This window comes from Eublepharis macularius, chromosome 10 (assembly GCF_028583425.1).
Source record: "Eublepharis macularius isolate TG4126 chromosome 10, MPM_Emac_v1.0, whole genome shotgun sequence".
Classification (NCBI taxonomy): Eukaryota; Metazoa; Chordata; class Lepidosauria; order Squamata; family Eublepharidae; genus Eublepharis; species Eublepharis macularius.
In genome coordinates, this window is record NC_072799.1 from 59,703,016 (window position 1) to 59,719,759 (window position 16,744).

General features: G+C 42.3%; 1 protein-coding gene across 1 annotated transcript in view; it reads left to right on the plus strand.

Annotated features, from left to right (window-relative positions):
- The first annotated feature begins 883 nt into the window (after window positions 1–883).
- Window positions 884–16,744, plus strand: part of GUCY1B1 (guanylate cyclase 1 soluble subunit beta 1) — a 70,903-nt gene continuing 55,042 nt past the window's right edge. The window contains exons 1-2 of the mRNA XM_054990080.1: window positions 884–957; window positions 1,307–1,380. Coding sequence (XP_054846055.1) covers window positions 955–957; window positions 1,307–1,380 — 77 coding nt within the window. The 5' untranslated portion in view covers window positions 884–954. The remainder of the gene's footprint in view (window positions 958–1,306; window positions 1,381–16,744) is intronic.

The window sequence follows — 16,744 nt, forward strand, 5'->3', positions numbered from 1 at the left end:
TCAGAAACCAAGGAGAGGGAGGGAGGGAGGAGGGCAGAATAGCAGTAGGCAAGGTGAGTGTGGTGGTTGGGAGAGACAGACTGGAGGGTCTGTGGCTCAGAGGAAGAACCTCTGGCTTGCATGCAGGGCCCCAGGTCCAGTCTCTGGCATCTCCAGGAAGTAGGTGAAGGGGAAGACCTCTGCCTGAGACCCTGGACAGCCACTGGCGGTCTGAGTAGACAAGGCTCACCTTGATGCCCCAATGGTGTATAAGGCAACTTCATGAGTGTTCATGGGCAGGGCCCTTTGCTGAAAGGAGCGTTGCCTTTGCAAAGCAAAATGAAGAGTATGTTTTTTTAAATTCTAAATAAAGGCTACCGATGAGCGTATTTTAGCGCAATCCTCAACGCTGTTGCCCCTCCTAAACGCATTGTCTTCAGTAGACTGAAGGGGGTGATTCTCCGTCGGACTGCACCGAGGGCGATGGTGGCCGCAGATCAACCGCGGGCCCACCTGTGTCTACTTCAGCGGCAGAGTCTCTGGGAATGCGCCGGCCGCGCGTCTCTCGCAGCCTTCCCAAGCAAGGTGAGTCTCCGCATCCCCCAAAGGGCAGCAAGCAGCGAAGCGGGCGCCAGAGCCGGACACCTGCCGGAGCACACCCGGGCCACGGCCCCCCGCCCCGCCGGCCGCGCTGCCTCCCGCCCCTCCCCAGCGTCCAGCCCGTCCTCCCCCCTTCGCGATGGCTGGCCCCCTCCCCGCTCGGCAGCATCCTGGGCACCCCAAGCCCCTCCCCTGCCTCTGATTGGAGGCCGCCCGCTCGCCCGCGTGGAGGATTGGCCGCGCGCCGGTGACAATCAGTGGGGACCGCGGGGGCGGCGGGCGCGAGATTCCGCTGCCGCCGCTCGTCCTTCTGCAGCTTTTGCTCCGAGCCGCCGCTGGAAACGGGGTCCCCGCGCAGGCGGGAAGGCAGGCGCGATGGTGAGCAGCAAGGCCACGCCGAAGAGGGCGGCGGGCGGGAGAAGGTTTTAGCGTGAGCCACGGCGGGAGGGTGGGGAAGATGCCGGGGAAGGATGCGCGGTAAGAGCCGGAGGCGGGCTCGGGGGCGGCCGGGGGGAGCTCCTGAGGGGAGGGTGCGGGGCTCAACCCGCCGCAGGAGAGCCCCTGGCCGGCCTGGCCCCTGCGTGAAGGCGGCCCCTCCCGGCCCCGTGGGCGGCAGGACCACCTGGCGCAGGTGAGCAGGCGGGCGGCGCCGCGTTCTGGCTCCGTGCCTCCCGCCGCCGCCTGGCAAGCAGCCCCTCAGGCACCCACCGCTCTTCTCTCTTTGCAGTATGGCTTCGTCAATCACGCCCTGGAGCTGCTGGTGATCCGCAATTACGGCCCCGAGGTCTGGGAGGACATCAAGTAAGTCACCGCCGCCCCGGCAGCCGTCGACCGCCCTTGGCCACCGCGCGGGCTCCTTCCGCCGGGGGGACTCTTTCCCGGCCGGCTCTGACGCAGCCGCCGCTGGTTCTCACGCCCCGAAGGCGAGCGGGGCGGCTGCCCTCTCCCCGCGCGTGGGAAGGGAGGAGGCCAGCCGGCTCCGTCCGCTGCTGGGCTGTGCAGCTGGTGGGAAACCAGAGGATCCCAGCGGAGGAGAGCCGTGGCCGCGCTTCTCGGCGGAGAGCGGGCGCTTGAACCCCTGCCCTCCCCGCCCCGGTTCCGCGCAGAGAACCAGAGAGCCCCGAGAGGGATGCGCTGGCAGGCCTCCGCTTCCAGATGCGACACGGAAAGCAAACGACCCCCTTTCTGGGGTCGTTTGGTGAATAATTGGTGGGGAGGGAAGTCAAGCCCAAGAGCCGACTTTAATCAAATGTGCATTCTTGCCAATGTGTAAAAAGAAACGAGCTTTGTGGTGCTTTCCAGACTACCAACATTTTAGGCCCAAGCCTTCATGTGCTTCTTCATATCAGTGGTGTAGCAGTTAGAGCATTGTATTAGTATCTGGGAGAACAGGTTCGAATCCCTGCTCTGCCATGGAAGCTTACTGGGTGACCTTGGGCCAATCACACATTCTCAGCCTACTCTACCTCACAGGGTTGTTGTGGGGATAAACGAGAGAGGAGGAGAACAATGGAAGCCAGTTTTGGTCCTCATTGTGGAAAAAGATGGGGTAAATAAAGTAAATAATTAAATAAATAATGTTCTGGAGTCCATTTCTTCATATGCAATTGGTTTTTAAGGAGCTACAAGACCATGTTTGTTGTTAATGCAGCAGGGTAATGTGTAGTTCAAAACACTTTTTAACCCAGTGGATTTAAAGAGGTTTAACTCTATGATTGCAGTGTAAAACAGCTACTCTTTTGGAGGGCTTGCAAATGTAAGTTCTTCCTTCTAACAAAACATGAGCGCCTACTTGGTTAAGAGCGGCAGGACTGTAATCTGGAAAACTGGATTTGATTCCACACTCCTCCACTTGAAGCCGCTAGGTGACCTTGGGTCAGACACAGCTCTTCTGAGCTCTCTCAGCCCCACCCACTTCACAGGGTGATTGTCATGAGAATAAAAATAACACACTTTGTAAACCGCTCTGAGTTGGTGTTAAGTTGTCCTGAGAGGTGGTATAAAAATTGAATGTTGTTGTTGTTATTGTTGTTATGTATGATATGGAAGAGTTTGGGTGGAAATGCCATGCTGGTGGGTTTGCAATAACAACAACAATAATGCACATTATGGCAGAAGAATTCTTACTCACATTGCACCATATACACAAGATTACAGCTCTATAGTCTATATTAATTAATTGCCAAGTATGAAGAACAACACTACTTGAGTATTCTACTTAGAACTAAACAGAATACAATTCCAGAATCACTCATAAGAATACATAAAAACTATAGTGAAAACAATCCTGCTACCATGAGTTGAAGAGGGATAACATTATTGAGCAATGCCTTTTGTACTTTTATTTATACTCACTTCATTTATACCCCACTTTCCAATGGGGATCCAAAGTGGCATACAACTTTCACCTCTCCCTTTTAATTGTCGAGTCCAGATCGAGAAACCCCAAATATTACAGTGTATTCTTATCTATGTAATTTATATAAAGAGCAATACATTTTGAAATGGAATGAAGCATCCTATGAAAAACAATACAGTAGTTCACAGAGAGTCAAGGGAACATGGACATTGCTGTTAACACAGCAGTCTAGTGGACCTGGTGGGTTTGGATTTAATTCTAACCTATACCAAGAGGCCTCATTCTTAGCTTTATACCATAGATACAGTGATCATCTATGTACATCTTCATAATTGCATTTTATATGCAATATTATCCTGGTTTTATCATTTTTGTTCTTTGAGCTGCCATATTACTATACCTTACATGTTTTCAGTGATGTAGTTTTAAAATCAGTAAAATAGTGTGTGCGCTGTAATCCTCTTTCCTTTCCTACATAGATGAAATGTGTACAATGCTCCCAACTGCATTTTTATATAGCCTCTTAGAATCACTTTGCTTCCTAAGCCACATCTCTTTTGCTACAACTGCATACCTTCTATGACCCACCTGAGTGCCAGTGATGTCCTGACCAGTGGGTTGTAAATTAGCTGATAATGGTGGAAGGCATTTTACTTTCATGAACAACATGGGTCTCTTTCAGCCAGTAAATACCATTTCAGGGAAATCAGAACAAAAGTTTGGATGGTTGCTATGAGAAACAGTGGGGTGAAATGGTTAGAGTTTCAGACTAGGACCTAGGAGACCCAAGTTCAAATCCTCACACTGTCATGGAAGCTTGCTTGGTGACCTTGGGTCATTCACACACTCTTAACCTAGCTCACAGAATTGCTATGAGAACCAAATGGAGGAGAGGAGAGTGACATAAACCTCTTAGAGCCCCCACTGTGGAGAAATGTGGGGAATATAAATGAAGTAAGTAAATAAACCATTGCAAAGTTAATTTGAGACAAATATTCAAAGATAACATTAACCATGTATACCATTAAACAGTAAACATGTATAACATTAAACATGAAGGGTCTCCAAAATACATGAATTAATTTTTAGGAGTGAGGGAGAGTTAACTAAGTTTCCTCATTTGGGTGAGAAAAGTTACCCCTACTGTGGAAGCAGCAGTGAATGGGGTGGAGATGACCTGGAATGGTGTCTGCATGCCTTGGCCCTGTGTGGCTCACTGCTGTCCTTGTCCCTCCACATTCTCCCCCCCCCCCATGTGATCCACTTCACTGTTGCAGAAGCGCTAAGGCTATGTCAGTTGTGTGGCCCTCCACAATTGTGTGGTCCTCCACTGACCCCCCACCCTCTTCTTTCTTAACATGTGAGCCCCAGTGCTCACAGCATTCGTGCTATGCTGAGGGGAAAAATGACAGTTAAGGGGCTTAAAAGGATGTGTGTGTAGGGAGGCTACCTGTCTCCCTTACGGATGCTCTGCCCACAGCAATTCAGTTTCTCCTTTGAGGAAGCTAAAAGTAAAGGAGCCAAGTGTGTGGCGATCAAAATGAGCACAACAGTGTGTAGTAGCTCCTCAGAAAGGAATGGGATCTGACTGGCCAAAAGCGAAGCACTCAAAGCCTAGTTGAACGTGGCCTGGTCAGGAGAACATGTGTTGAACATCTTGTGCATGAACACCCCACCGAAGAGGCATTTGGGTTTTTCAAAAAGTAAACTGTATATTTCTAAGTTGAAATTTCTAACATTGTTGCTTTTACTTTTCTGATGGGAGTTGTAGTGATGATGAATTAGCATGCCTGGATTTGGTCTCTGCCAGGGACTGACAGATCTCTGATATATATCTTGGTTTCCTTAATAAATTGAGCTGTGCCAGGCCTGACATTACTTTTGAATTAAAGCTAATTTACTTCTCTAAGGTAAATGAAAAGAGGTCCCTTCAGCTACACTAACTTACCTCATTCTAGTTCTCCCATGAAAATTTATTCTAACTGGTGTCCCCCTCAAAACCTCCATGAAAACTCACATAAGAATGCACATAAAACACATAAAAACGCTATTAAATTGACATTAAGAGGGAAGTATCATTTATGATGTAAAAATAAATCAGTATACAAAAAGAAGCTGTACAGCCTAACTGGCCACTTAAACTGATTCAAGATACTTCCTTGGAACAAAATTTCTTAATAGTTAGTCCAACCTGACCCCTTTCTTTAGTATCCAAGAAGGATTTAAATGATCCCAGAGATATTTTTCTGTGACATTATTATAAGAAATGTAGTAGCTTTTTGCTACTTCTGTATGTTGTAACTTATAATTTCAAGAGTATTTAAAATAACAATTCAAAATAGTGTCAATAAATTGAGTTGATACATACATACTCTGTATAATATATTACACATCATTGATTTATCACCCATTGTCTACATGGTGGGTAAACTCATAAGAATTTCTCAATTCTGTTAACAAATGCAACAGTAAAAATACAGATTTTAAACAATTCATACATAATTTTAAAATGAAACCTACATACTGATGACACTGCATTCTAAAACTCTGAACAATTGTTCTTAGTCGTCTATAAATGCACACCCGCGCACATACTGCACTGGGTCAGCTAAGGTCATTTTGTCCGATAGAGAAGAAATCAAATTGTAATAGAAAGTAGCAATTCAGGAATAAATAGAGTTGAGAGACAGCTACTCAGTTTCTTTCAAGGTGCGCTGGCACTGGTCGGTCCTAAATGATGTTTTTATAATTCCAATTAGCTATTAATTTATTTAGATATTTTCTCTCCAATGAGGATCTAAAGCAACTTACACATTATTACATTTCTTCCTCTATTTTATCCTCACAACAACAACCCTGTGAGGTAGGTTAGGCTGACAGAGAATGACTGGTTCAAGGTCATTCAGCAAGTTTTTGTGATAGACTGGGGATTGAAACCTGGGATTCACAAATCCTTGTCTGATACTCAAACCAATACTCCATGCTGATGTCAAGTCTTCCCTGTTGGTTACTTTTTACCCACCAACCAGAATGGGGTCCAAAAGAGGAACTGCTTACAGCAAGAGATGTGAATGACTCTGAAACATTGTTCTATTACTGATCACAAGTATTCATTTTCTTTTCCTTGAGAAATTTAGGTTTTATCAAGATGATCTGGATTTTAAAATTAGAATATGTCATTCTCCTGTTTTTAAATGATTTAAATAACAACAACTGGCTGGCTACATGAATGTGGAAACGTTGGTCTCCATAAATGGTGAAATCTCTAAACTTGATTGACAGTGTTCTCGCATATTTTCCCTGAAATATATTAAGAACATGACTATGAAATTATCTTCCTTTTGTTTTGCTTACCAACAAGTCATCTGTTCAATGCCACAGTTGCCATTTTATTCTAATCAAGTAATTATTTCTTCTGGAAAAGTTGATTATATGCAAGGGACAAATGACTCACTCTAAGGAGCTTAATCTTTAATTTTACCCCCCCCCCAAATTTTTCCATTACAGATAGAATTGTTCTGTTGTAAAGGAAAATTAGTATATCTTCTGTCTGTTTTCATATATGGAAATTCATTTCACTTCTGAAGCCACTTCATTTCACTGATTAAGTATGTGGCAAGATCAGTATGGTACAATTTATACTGTTCATCTCTATCTGAAATGTACTGACTGTTCCCAAAAAGTTCCATGGCAAGAGAAAAGTCTAGGCTAGCAGAGGTCTAGAAAATGGATTGTGTTCATGTCCTTGAAAAGACAGAATAAATGTGCCAAAAAGGGAAAGTTGGAAGTAGCATGCTATTTGACTGGGGGTGGGGGGGCATTGTATATAAATTAGTAGCATACAAAACATCTACAGATGTGTTTGGTTCCATGTCCTCCTTCAGTGAGGCATGAATGAATGAATAATCTGTGTAGACATGTCCTCAACAATTCACATTCATCAATATTGGTAACTGCAGTGAAATTATCAACAGCTAAAGAAAATTGTCACAGAATCAATAATTGCCCTTTCTGAGTGTTAAGCAAAGCTTGTAGTTGGCTTTGGATGACAGTTTCAGTGCCTTACCCAGACTGGAAGCAGCTCAGTTGTGTCTGCAGTTGGAGGTCATGCACCAAGTGCTTAAAGTAACTGACCCTGTTACCAGCTTATTTTATCAATTTTGTGATAGTGTATTTACTAAAAGTTGTGATGTTTTCTCATGAGGAATAGGTAAAACACAACCAACTAATCTGGTTTCAGTGAAGGTATGATAGTAGTAAAAATTGAGCAGAACAATGTTTTTGTACTCCTTAAGCAAGTAAAGGAGTAATTCATAGCGGGATTTATCTAATGGAAGCATATCTCTTGGCATCTTTTTAGTGTAGCATTTTTATTGAAAATATTTATATGCCCACTTTTCTCCTTTAGTCTAGAAAACCAGAATAATACTAATGATTTTGGAAGCAGGAGTTTTGTGGTACAACTAACAACATTTTATTTCATCATAAGATTTCATGGACTTCTAGTCCATGAAAGTTTATGTTGCAGTAAAATGTTAATTTTTTAGATGCTGCAAGGCTCCTGTTTATTTTTGCTACAATTCTACTACCTATCTGGAATGGTTTTGTGAGATACTGTGAATTTAGGCTTCTTTTCTTCCTTTGCTTTTGCAGAATATTTAGTTTGTCCAATGTATGCTAACACAGCAAATTGTGTTTTCTTACATACCTCAGCAATGTGCAGTTGACAACTGACTATGGAGACAGGAGGGAAAACTTTGCTTTGTCTCTCAAGCACTCAGAGGCAACATAGGGTTTGATTTTTTTCAAAATATAATACTATAAATTAAAAGAAAATGGTATGAAGTTAGTATTTATTAGATTCCACTAAAATTTTATAATCAGACAGAATATGAATTACAGCCTGCAATTTTTAAAATTCATTTTACTGTAGCTGTCCTAGAGCTAAGCTTGGGACAGACTCGAATCATAAGTATGTCAGCGTACAAATTGGCAGAACGACTCTCTTTGTCAGGAGAGACCTGTTGGGATTTCCATTTTCCTCTTTCTTTGAAACGTTCTCCAGCTGTAGGTTCTTCCGTGCAGAGTCTTGCGTAGCTTGGTCTATCAAAACATGAATTTTGCCACTAAGATCCTGTTTACATGATAAGTTATCCTGGATAACAACCCCTGAACTTGATTAACCTTCTAATTTATTTACACATTAAGAAGCAAATCAAAGGTCAAAGAAAGAGATTCCATAACTTGAATGATTGGGGGCTTTTTGACTTTAATTCTATTTGGCATGTATTTAGTGTTGAGATTTTTCTTCATCTCCCTTATGAGGAAATGAATAACATAAAGGAATGGAAAAGCAGATTCCCGATATTAAGAGATAAAGGCAAAGAATAAAATTAGCCTGAGCCTTTTGATTAATGATCTTTTATTATTGTTGCAGTTCTCACCTAAAACTCACGGTGCTCTGCTGGAATCTTGCGTTTTTGCTTGTAATTGTCTGCCGCTTCTCACTCTGCTGTAACTGAATTCTAACTGAATACTGCTCAATTTGACACTCTCAAGCACTGAGAGGAGGTTTTTTAAAAAAATTCATTTAGGGTTTTTTCCACCCTGCATTTCTTCTCAATGGGGTCAGGAATGGCTTACAAAAATGCAATTTAAATGAACAAACAGAAAAACGATACAATCAGTTACATCCTCAGCTGGTCTTGGATCCACTAAGCTGGTTTTGTCATGACCCCAAGCCACAAAAGTCCTTTGGTTTGTATCAAAAGGTTTGTGCCTCTGGCCATGGCTTGCCAGCTCCAAGTTAAGAAATTCCTGGAGATCTGGGGAGTGAAACCTGGAGAAAGTGGGGTTTGGGGAGGGAAAGAAACTTGGCAAGGCATAGTCCCATAGAGTCCACCACTCAAAGTAGCCATTTTATCCCGGTGAACTGATCTCTGTGGCCTGGAGACCAGTTGTAATTCTGGGAGATCTCCAGCCACTACCTGGAGGCTGGCAACCCTATGCCCAGGCTTATATACCTGCAAACAGGAATGGAATCTTAGCTTAGAGGTTATGTAGCTGGAAGAAATATTCCTAGGGATTCCCTTGCATTGTCAAGGAGAGTAGAATATTTGCTTATAGTTTTACTGTGTGTCGTCATGATCTCTTACACCAAAATGCATGGCTTGTATCCATCATTAATAGTGGTGGATAATTTTCATCTAGAACACATCAACATGGCAGTTAAATCCATTTATGAAGTCACTTGCATTTCGTTATAGCAGTTCACTTAAGAAAAGCAAGAGGCGGATCCTATGGAAGCACAAGCAGAAGGAGTTTGTAGAGGTGGATCGCTGTAATCATTTAAAAATACTAATTCTATGTTATGATGACGTATCAATCGGCATGATTTGTGAATGTTGTTTCCCAAGTACTATTTCTGTGCAGACTTTTGAGGTTGATGAGGCTTATACGAAAGGCATGCACCTTCTATTAGAGCATAATTTAGCAAGAGAACTATGTGACTTCTGCATGTCAAGGGTCTGTTTTAAAACCCAACCTTTTAATTTTTCAGAGATCCTGCCAGATAAAATGTACCTTGTCTGTAGAATGTATTAGTATTTTTACAAAAGAAATGTAAGTGTTCTTTCCAAGTAACATTCTTTTAATTAATTTTCTTGTTTAAGAAACAATTGTGTATTTAGAACCTTAATGCACAGTTTACATAAATGATACATTTAAGTGAAGTTTCAGAAGATAATACTCATTTGAGGACACTCACTCACAGTCTAGAGAAATGGCAAAAATAGCCATGCATTCTAAATTCTATAAATAGACCGATATACTTTATACAGAAAGTCAGTTCCCTGGACAGATTCCCATTTTGCTTAATTTTGTTATCATGGTAATTTTCCCCCACTAACTGAATGTTTACAACATTTGCTGAATCTTTTGAAATGAGATGAGCAACACACCCTGCCTAAGAAGCAGGCAGATGTGGCCTGTGTTTGACCTACTAATGGAGCCATCAGTAATGCCAAGGAGAACAGAGGTACTATATACAAGAAGATTGCTACATGATACACTATGTTTAAATACTAGCATTGACTAGACGATTGTCTTGGTCAATTCAACTGCTGTCCTCTATGAAGAGGCGTTTTTTTCTGTTAAGGCTTAGCTGGATTCCAACTGTTGATTTGTGTGGCACATTTGGTAATACCTTTCACGCTGCTCAATTCTGCTTCTTTAATCCAGAAGAAATTCATTATCTCTTTCACTTTTTTAAAAAAAATGTCCTATTCCTTTGACAATTAGGAATAAGTTTCTCCTCCAAGTGTTGTTGGTCAAAGAAAACTGGTGTGACCTTCCAAAGGTTGACTTTTTTCCCTGCTATTAAGAATCACACAACTCATTTGGTACCCTATGCTTTAGTGTTGTCAAAATCCCATGTTGCTTTTGTTCAGCCTAGTGTTGCCAGGCCCCCCTGTCCTCCCAGTGGGAGGCACTTACTTCCCCCCCTTCTTCCTTGCATGTGCGCTGTGTGCATGCATGCTCCCGGCTTGCACAATGATGTCATTTCTGGGAAGTGATGTCATCAGCACGCGGGTCTCAGCCACCCCCAGGAGCGCTCCTGTGCTTAGCAGAGGGACAAATTGGGCCAGATTGGGCTCGAATCAGGCTGGATTTCGGCCAGTTCAGCCTGTATCAGGCTGCTGTGGAGTGCAGCAGCGCGCCCATACTCTGCAGCAGTCTGATCCAGCCTGAATCTGGCCTGATTTGGGGCCGAATCAGGCTGCTGCAGAACGCAAGAGTGCTCCCACGCTCCGCAGCAGCCCAATTTGGGATGGATTGGGCCTTCGGTATCTGCCACAAGAGAGAACCATTGGACTGTTTGAGAATTCCATGCTTTATGAAGTGTTCTATTAGGTGAGCCCAAAACTGCCTCTGAGGAAGTCCAACTGATGAAACATCAAGATATACAGCCGGCCTTGTGTAGGGCGGAGGGGTTTCTGCCCCGTTGGGCACTTTGGCTTCTTGGCGGTGTCACCTAAAGAGAAAAAAGAGATAAGCAGTTTATTACTTTTGACCTTTGTGATACTTACCCTTTGGATGGTCTTCTCTCATCATTTCTCCAACTGCACCTATAAAAAGAAAAAAGAAAAAACTATGTCACTCTCAAGTATGTCTAGACTGCATTTCTGGCACTGTGCAGCTTTGACTGGTTCTTCAAATGATGGTTTTTGAAATTGTATTTTGTGATTGTTGTACCCCGCCCTGAGCCTGAATAAACTAAACTAAACTTTGAGTGTTTTTGCCTGGCAGCTATACAAAACTACCCTGTTGTTGTTTACATCTTGTTTATAGGTATAGTATTTATAATATATTTATTCATACTTGTTAACTTCTTTAACTTATTATGAGAACTAGCCACTTTACTATACATTAAATTCTTTACAAAAAATTTCTATTGGGTTATTTATATTTTCTCTCCAATTGTGGGTTCCCACTTTTTGTTCTAGTTTCATTTGGAGGGGTCTCTGTTTTTGTATCCCAGCAGGGAACTGGGAACCCTAGTTTAGCCCCATGTTATCAGTTATTTTTATGCTTGTTAAGATGAAAGCTGGTCAACTGGTTTGCTTCATTTGGCATTTGCTATTTATCCCCCACCCCCTTACTGCCTTTGGCTGATGGAAATAGGTGAGCCTGAACTCAAACACTGTGCAAACGAAAAATTTTTGGCAAGTGGAAATTATACCTGGGTGAGAAAAAGTTGTGCGTGCTCCATTTTTCTCTGCTACAAATTACCATTGATGCAAGAGCCCTGTCTTCCTTTGCCCCATGTAATTGTACCTGTCTTCTTATCTAGAGAAGCCTTGACTGTGGCTTGCTCTGTATGTCAGCCACATAAAATTTGGGTCCTGTTCTCAGTTTCAGCATTTATTGTAGTTGCTAATATAATTCTGTCTTCCTAACGAGTGGAATGTGGGGGAAGATTTATATACTCCAAGGCCTCTAGAGAAATGTGGTGGATTGTTGTGCGTGGATATATTGTACCTTGCTCTGCTCTTTCCCTATATGTGGAGGCTGAGCCACCTGGTGTCAAGGAGTTCAGTGGTGATGGTTAGGTGTTCAACCTGATGAGAGCCAGGTTTAATTATATGTAACATATTTTGTTTTGGTTTTAAATTAAAAATGGTATGTATTTTTTAAAAAAATTCAGGTATAGTATTGGGTTAGGGGACTGAATTTTCAGAAAAGCTCCTGTATAGTTATCTGAATCAAGTTGACCATTTTCATAATGGATTTATGGTGGTATCCATTGAACCTCATGGCAACTTAAATACAATAGTGGCAAAAAGCCCAGCTGAAACAATGACTGCCGTGCAGTTACAGCCTTGAAAATATTTTTAATAGGATGTGTTTAAAGTGGTACATTCATACACATACAGGAAAAAATTAATTACAAGGAGATATGGCTTCTTGACATAGTTAATTATTCATGACAGCCTGGTACACAACATGCCCCTCAAAACCTGAATACATTTATTTCTTTGAACATTTGTAGCACTTTCTTTTTCCACAAATAGATTGTATCTATTCTCTTTTGCAATTGCTCTCCTGAGAGCATTCTTACCAATGAGGTCTTCCTCTTTAAATTAAAAATTCATTGTAAAGGATTTCACAGCAGATAGGAAATACATTATTCAGATAAGATGTCAACATTATATGTCAGAAGATTTAACATATTCTAATATTAGCCGCTCTTCTCCTGACTGTTATTGATGCTAAATAGCAGGAAAGTTCAGTAGTGACACAGCCAGCACTGTGTTAGTCTATTTTTAATGGCATATATAAAGAGTAGTATAAACAAAGATCAGCAGAAACCAGCTTGGCTTGACTTATCATTTGGAAATAGTATTTAGACCCTTCAGTAAAGTTACTGAGATGCCCAAGTTTGCTCTCTAGAGTTGTTCCATAACATTTTTAATAATAAAAATATGATATGGAGATTACTTTTATGCAGGGCTTTTTTCTGGGAAAAGAGGTGGTGGAACTCAGTGAGTTGCCCTCGGAGAAAATGGTCACATGGCTGGTGGCTCCGCACCCGATCTCCAGACAGAGGGGAGTTTAGATTGACCTCCGCGCTGCTGAGTGGCGTGGAGGGCAATCTCAAGTCCCTTCTGTCTGGAGATCAGGGGGCGGGGCCACCAGCCATGTGACCATTTTCAAGAGGTTCCAGAACTCCGTTCCACCGCGTTCCTGCTGAAAAAAAGCCCTGCTTTTATTTGATACCATCCTGCCGACATTAAGAATTCTTTAAGTTCTATTTTTTTGCAGTATCGGTTACAGTTAAGGTGTTTAGAAGGACGTACCTATTAGGATTGTACTGCTGATCATATGTTGAAACCTTTCCTGCTGAGGACTTAATAACTATCATTTTCTTAATTGAATACATTTTTTGAGCTAGGAATGCCCATAAGGCTGGCAAGCTACTTTCCATCCCTTAGCCGAAGTCAAGATGATTGTTGTGGGGTGGGTGGTCTGTAGCCTAAACTTCTGCAGGATTCGTTGTTGTGATGTATCTGTGTGCATAGCTCTCACCTTATTCCCAAAGCTCGAAGGGACAGTTCAGCACTTGATCTTTTATCTGACTGTGCCACAATAACCTGAACTATATCACTGTAGCTTGTGCTGCCTATCTCTTGCCGGAATTATCAAATCCAAAAAGGCAAGAGGAAAGAAAGCTAAAAAAAATCTAGAGAAAGCTAAAGAAAACCAGATTTAATTGGAAGAAAACGTCTAGGACCTGAGAGTATATGGAGCCGTAGATTGTGGTATGGGGAAGATATTTGCAAATGGTTTACTCCCTTCTTCCTGATGACTCCTTGTAGGCCCAGAGTTTGTATGATATATTCTGCCAGTGGAGGTGCGTTTTCTAAAGAGAATGTTGGAGATAAGTCTTACAATACAGATTTACTGGATTTCTATACATTAATCTAGTCAGCACATCCTGTTTTCATAAAAGCATGAAGCAGACATCAGTCACATCATTTTTTAATGTATTGGTTTACTTGGAACCAGTTTTCAAAGGAAACCTCCCACGTACATATATAAGAAAAAACTTTCTGCTGTACTGCCACAAACTTTATGAGGAACCAAGTACAGCTGCAGATGAAAGTATTTCAAAGATTGCTGCCCCAGGCTGTTTTCCAATCAGCATATTAAGAAAATCACAACACATTTCCTGCTGTTAATACTTCTTTAGTTAGAGGCTAGAATTTCCATAAAGATTTGAATACATCCTCATAGTTAATATCAAATACTAGAAAATTAGAAAACAGCTCCAAACAGAGCTATTTAGTCATGCTCTGTCCATCCGTCCATCCTTGCTGACCTCAGGTTTCCTGGTCCATCTGTCTCCTTGAGAGCCAGAATGTAACCCACACTCGGCAAGTTCTGTAGCCTAGGAGAAGGCACATGATGGCTGTGACCCTTATGAACCAGCTGATCTAGCATTACTCTTGCCCTCAGCTTAAAGAGACTGAGGAAAAGCAACCCCAGTTCTGGAGGAAGTTTCTGGAACTCTGTTGGTGACATCTTGATTGGGCCAGAATCCTGCAGAGAACTAAGTCTAGTCTGGTTCCCTGGCTGGTACATGGGCTGCTGGCACATAGGCTTCTAACCTGGCACTGTGTCTGTTTTCAGCTAACTGAGCACAAACTTACTGCCTCTGCTGCTCCTGCTGGGTGGAGGCAGATCCAGGTGGGCTCATGGACTGGTTCCTGAGTTGGCATGCAGTTGGCCTAGGATCTAGAGGACAAGCCTCAACTGCAGGCTCCTTGAGAGCTGCCTCTGGAAAGAGATGGAGCAGAGTCTTCCGCTGTGTGGTGCTCATTGATGCCGTGATATTTTAGTCCTTGGTGCCAATGTTTGGGAGCATTTAGGCCCAATCTGAGGGCCTCCTTTTCAACAAAGAATGATGACAAAAGCATCCTCTTACAAACCATTGTGGAGATAAAGATTTGGTACAAATGTTAAAGAGTTGAAGTAAAACGTACCTTTTCATAATGGAAAAAGCTGGCAGTTCTTTGTTCCCTGTTGAGGTTAAAAAGATGTGGCAGCAAGATCCTTTCTTGTGTTTGAAAAGGAGTTCTGAAAGCTTAGGGTTTCTTCTGTCAGGTTCGCAAATACTTCCAGGCAGTCCTAAACTTCTTTTTTTAAAAAAGGTCCTATATCCTAGCAGAAGGTTCATTGTTAATATTCCTTATTTAATATGTAGTGAACGGAATGAGAAAAATATGGCTTGGTCATGGGTGAGCAGGGGGTGCAGTGCTGGCCTCTGAAGTCTTTGTTCAACAATCTAGCCGGTGGATTGCAGTGGATGCCCTTTCAGACATCACTGTAAAGAGGGCTTTTTTCTGGGGAAAGAGGTGGTGGAACTCAGTGGGTTGCCCTCAGAGAAAATGGTCACATGGCTGGTGGCCCCGCCCCCTGATCTCCAGACAAGGGAGTTTAGATTGCCCGAGGGCAATCTAAACTCCCCTCTGTCTGGAGATCAGGGGGCGGGGCCACCAGCCATGTGACCATTTTCAAGAGGTTCTGGAACTCCGTTCCCCCGCGTTCCCCCTGAAAAAAAGCCCTGACTGTAGCTACCTTGAATGCACATTGGAAGGGGAAAGGACTGCAGCAGCAGGTCTTGCCCCTGACCTATACACGTTTGATTTGTCTACACAGGTGCTGAGCATATGACTGGTGTTCCTATGTAGGTGCAGTCCAGACAGCAGACTCTCTATTTGCAGGCTGTGTCAGGGTCTGCTTCTGTAATCCTGCTCACCACATTGAATGTCTGAAAGGGGCTTTTATCTTAACTGCAATACAACTACAGCATGTGATCTAACTTGGCCAAATTTGCAATCTAGTTAAGCAAATCCTATTCTGATCTGTGGGAAGAGAACCATGTTTCCAAGAGTAACTTTCCAGAAATATTGCCTTCTACAATTTCTAGTATGCAGTTTATTTAAAAACAAACAAATATCTCTTTTCCCATGGAAAGTTAACAAGCAGAAAGGAAGTGAAAGGCTTGTCTGGGTTTGGCATATGAACTTATTTTATTACCCTCTCTGTGTTTAAGCAGGAAACTAGTGTTCTCTGACTATTCATTGCTATTTTAGAGATGTTGCCAGAAATACCATCTATACTTGGTTGTGCTGACCATTTGACAGATCAAAAAAGATTTGATCAATTGACCAGACTGCTTAGTATTGGTCAAATGTTTTTAAAGTATTAACTTTACTAGAATAACAAAAAAATCAATCCTCCACAGGTATGATACTTATGCTAATTACTAAAGCAAATGAGTTACCGGTTACTGTAAAGCAATAGAGAACTGTTGAAGAAAACTTGCAACAGTTCTGAGTGAAATTAGTCAGTGACAGATTGAACATTCTTCAATTTGGCTTTTATGCTGGAATACCAGGGTCAGACTACAGTATCAAAATTTTTAAAAAGAAATTAAAATAGAAAGTAACAAAAAACAAAAAGTAGTTTTAAAAAGCTGCATTTACTTCCCCCTTTTTTCAGATGACTGCCGTCATAGCAGATGGCCAGTAAGAGGAACTTTGCTGTTCTGCTAAATATGCCTTTGACCAGGGGTGGGCAATTGTTTTGGCTCGGGGGCCACTTTGTGGGAGCGGAGGTTAGCGGAGGGCCGCACCTTTTAAAATGATTGCATTCATTAGTTAACTTTGCATTTCAGAAAAGGTATAAATTGTATCATAAAAATCAATAAATATAAATTAAATAAAATAGTGGTAGTTTTAT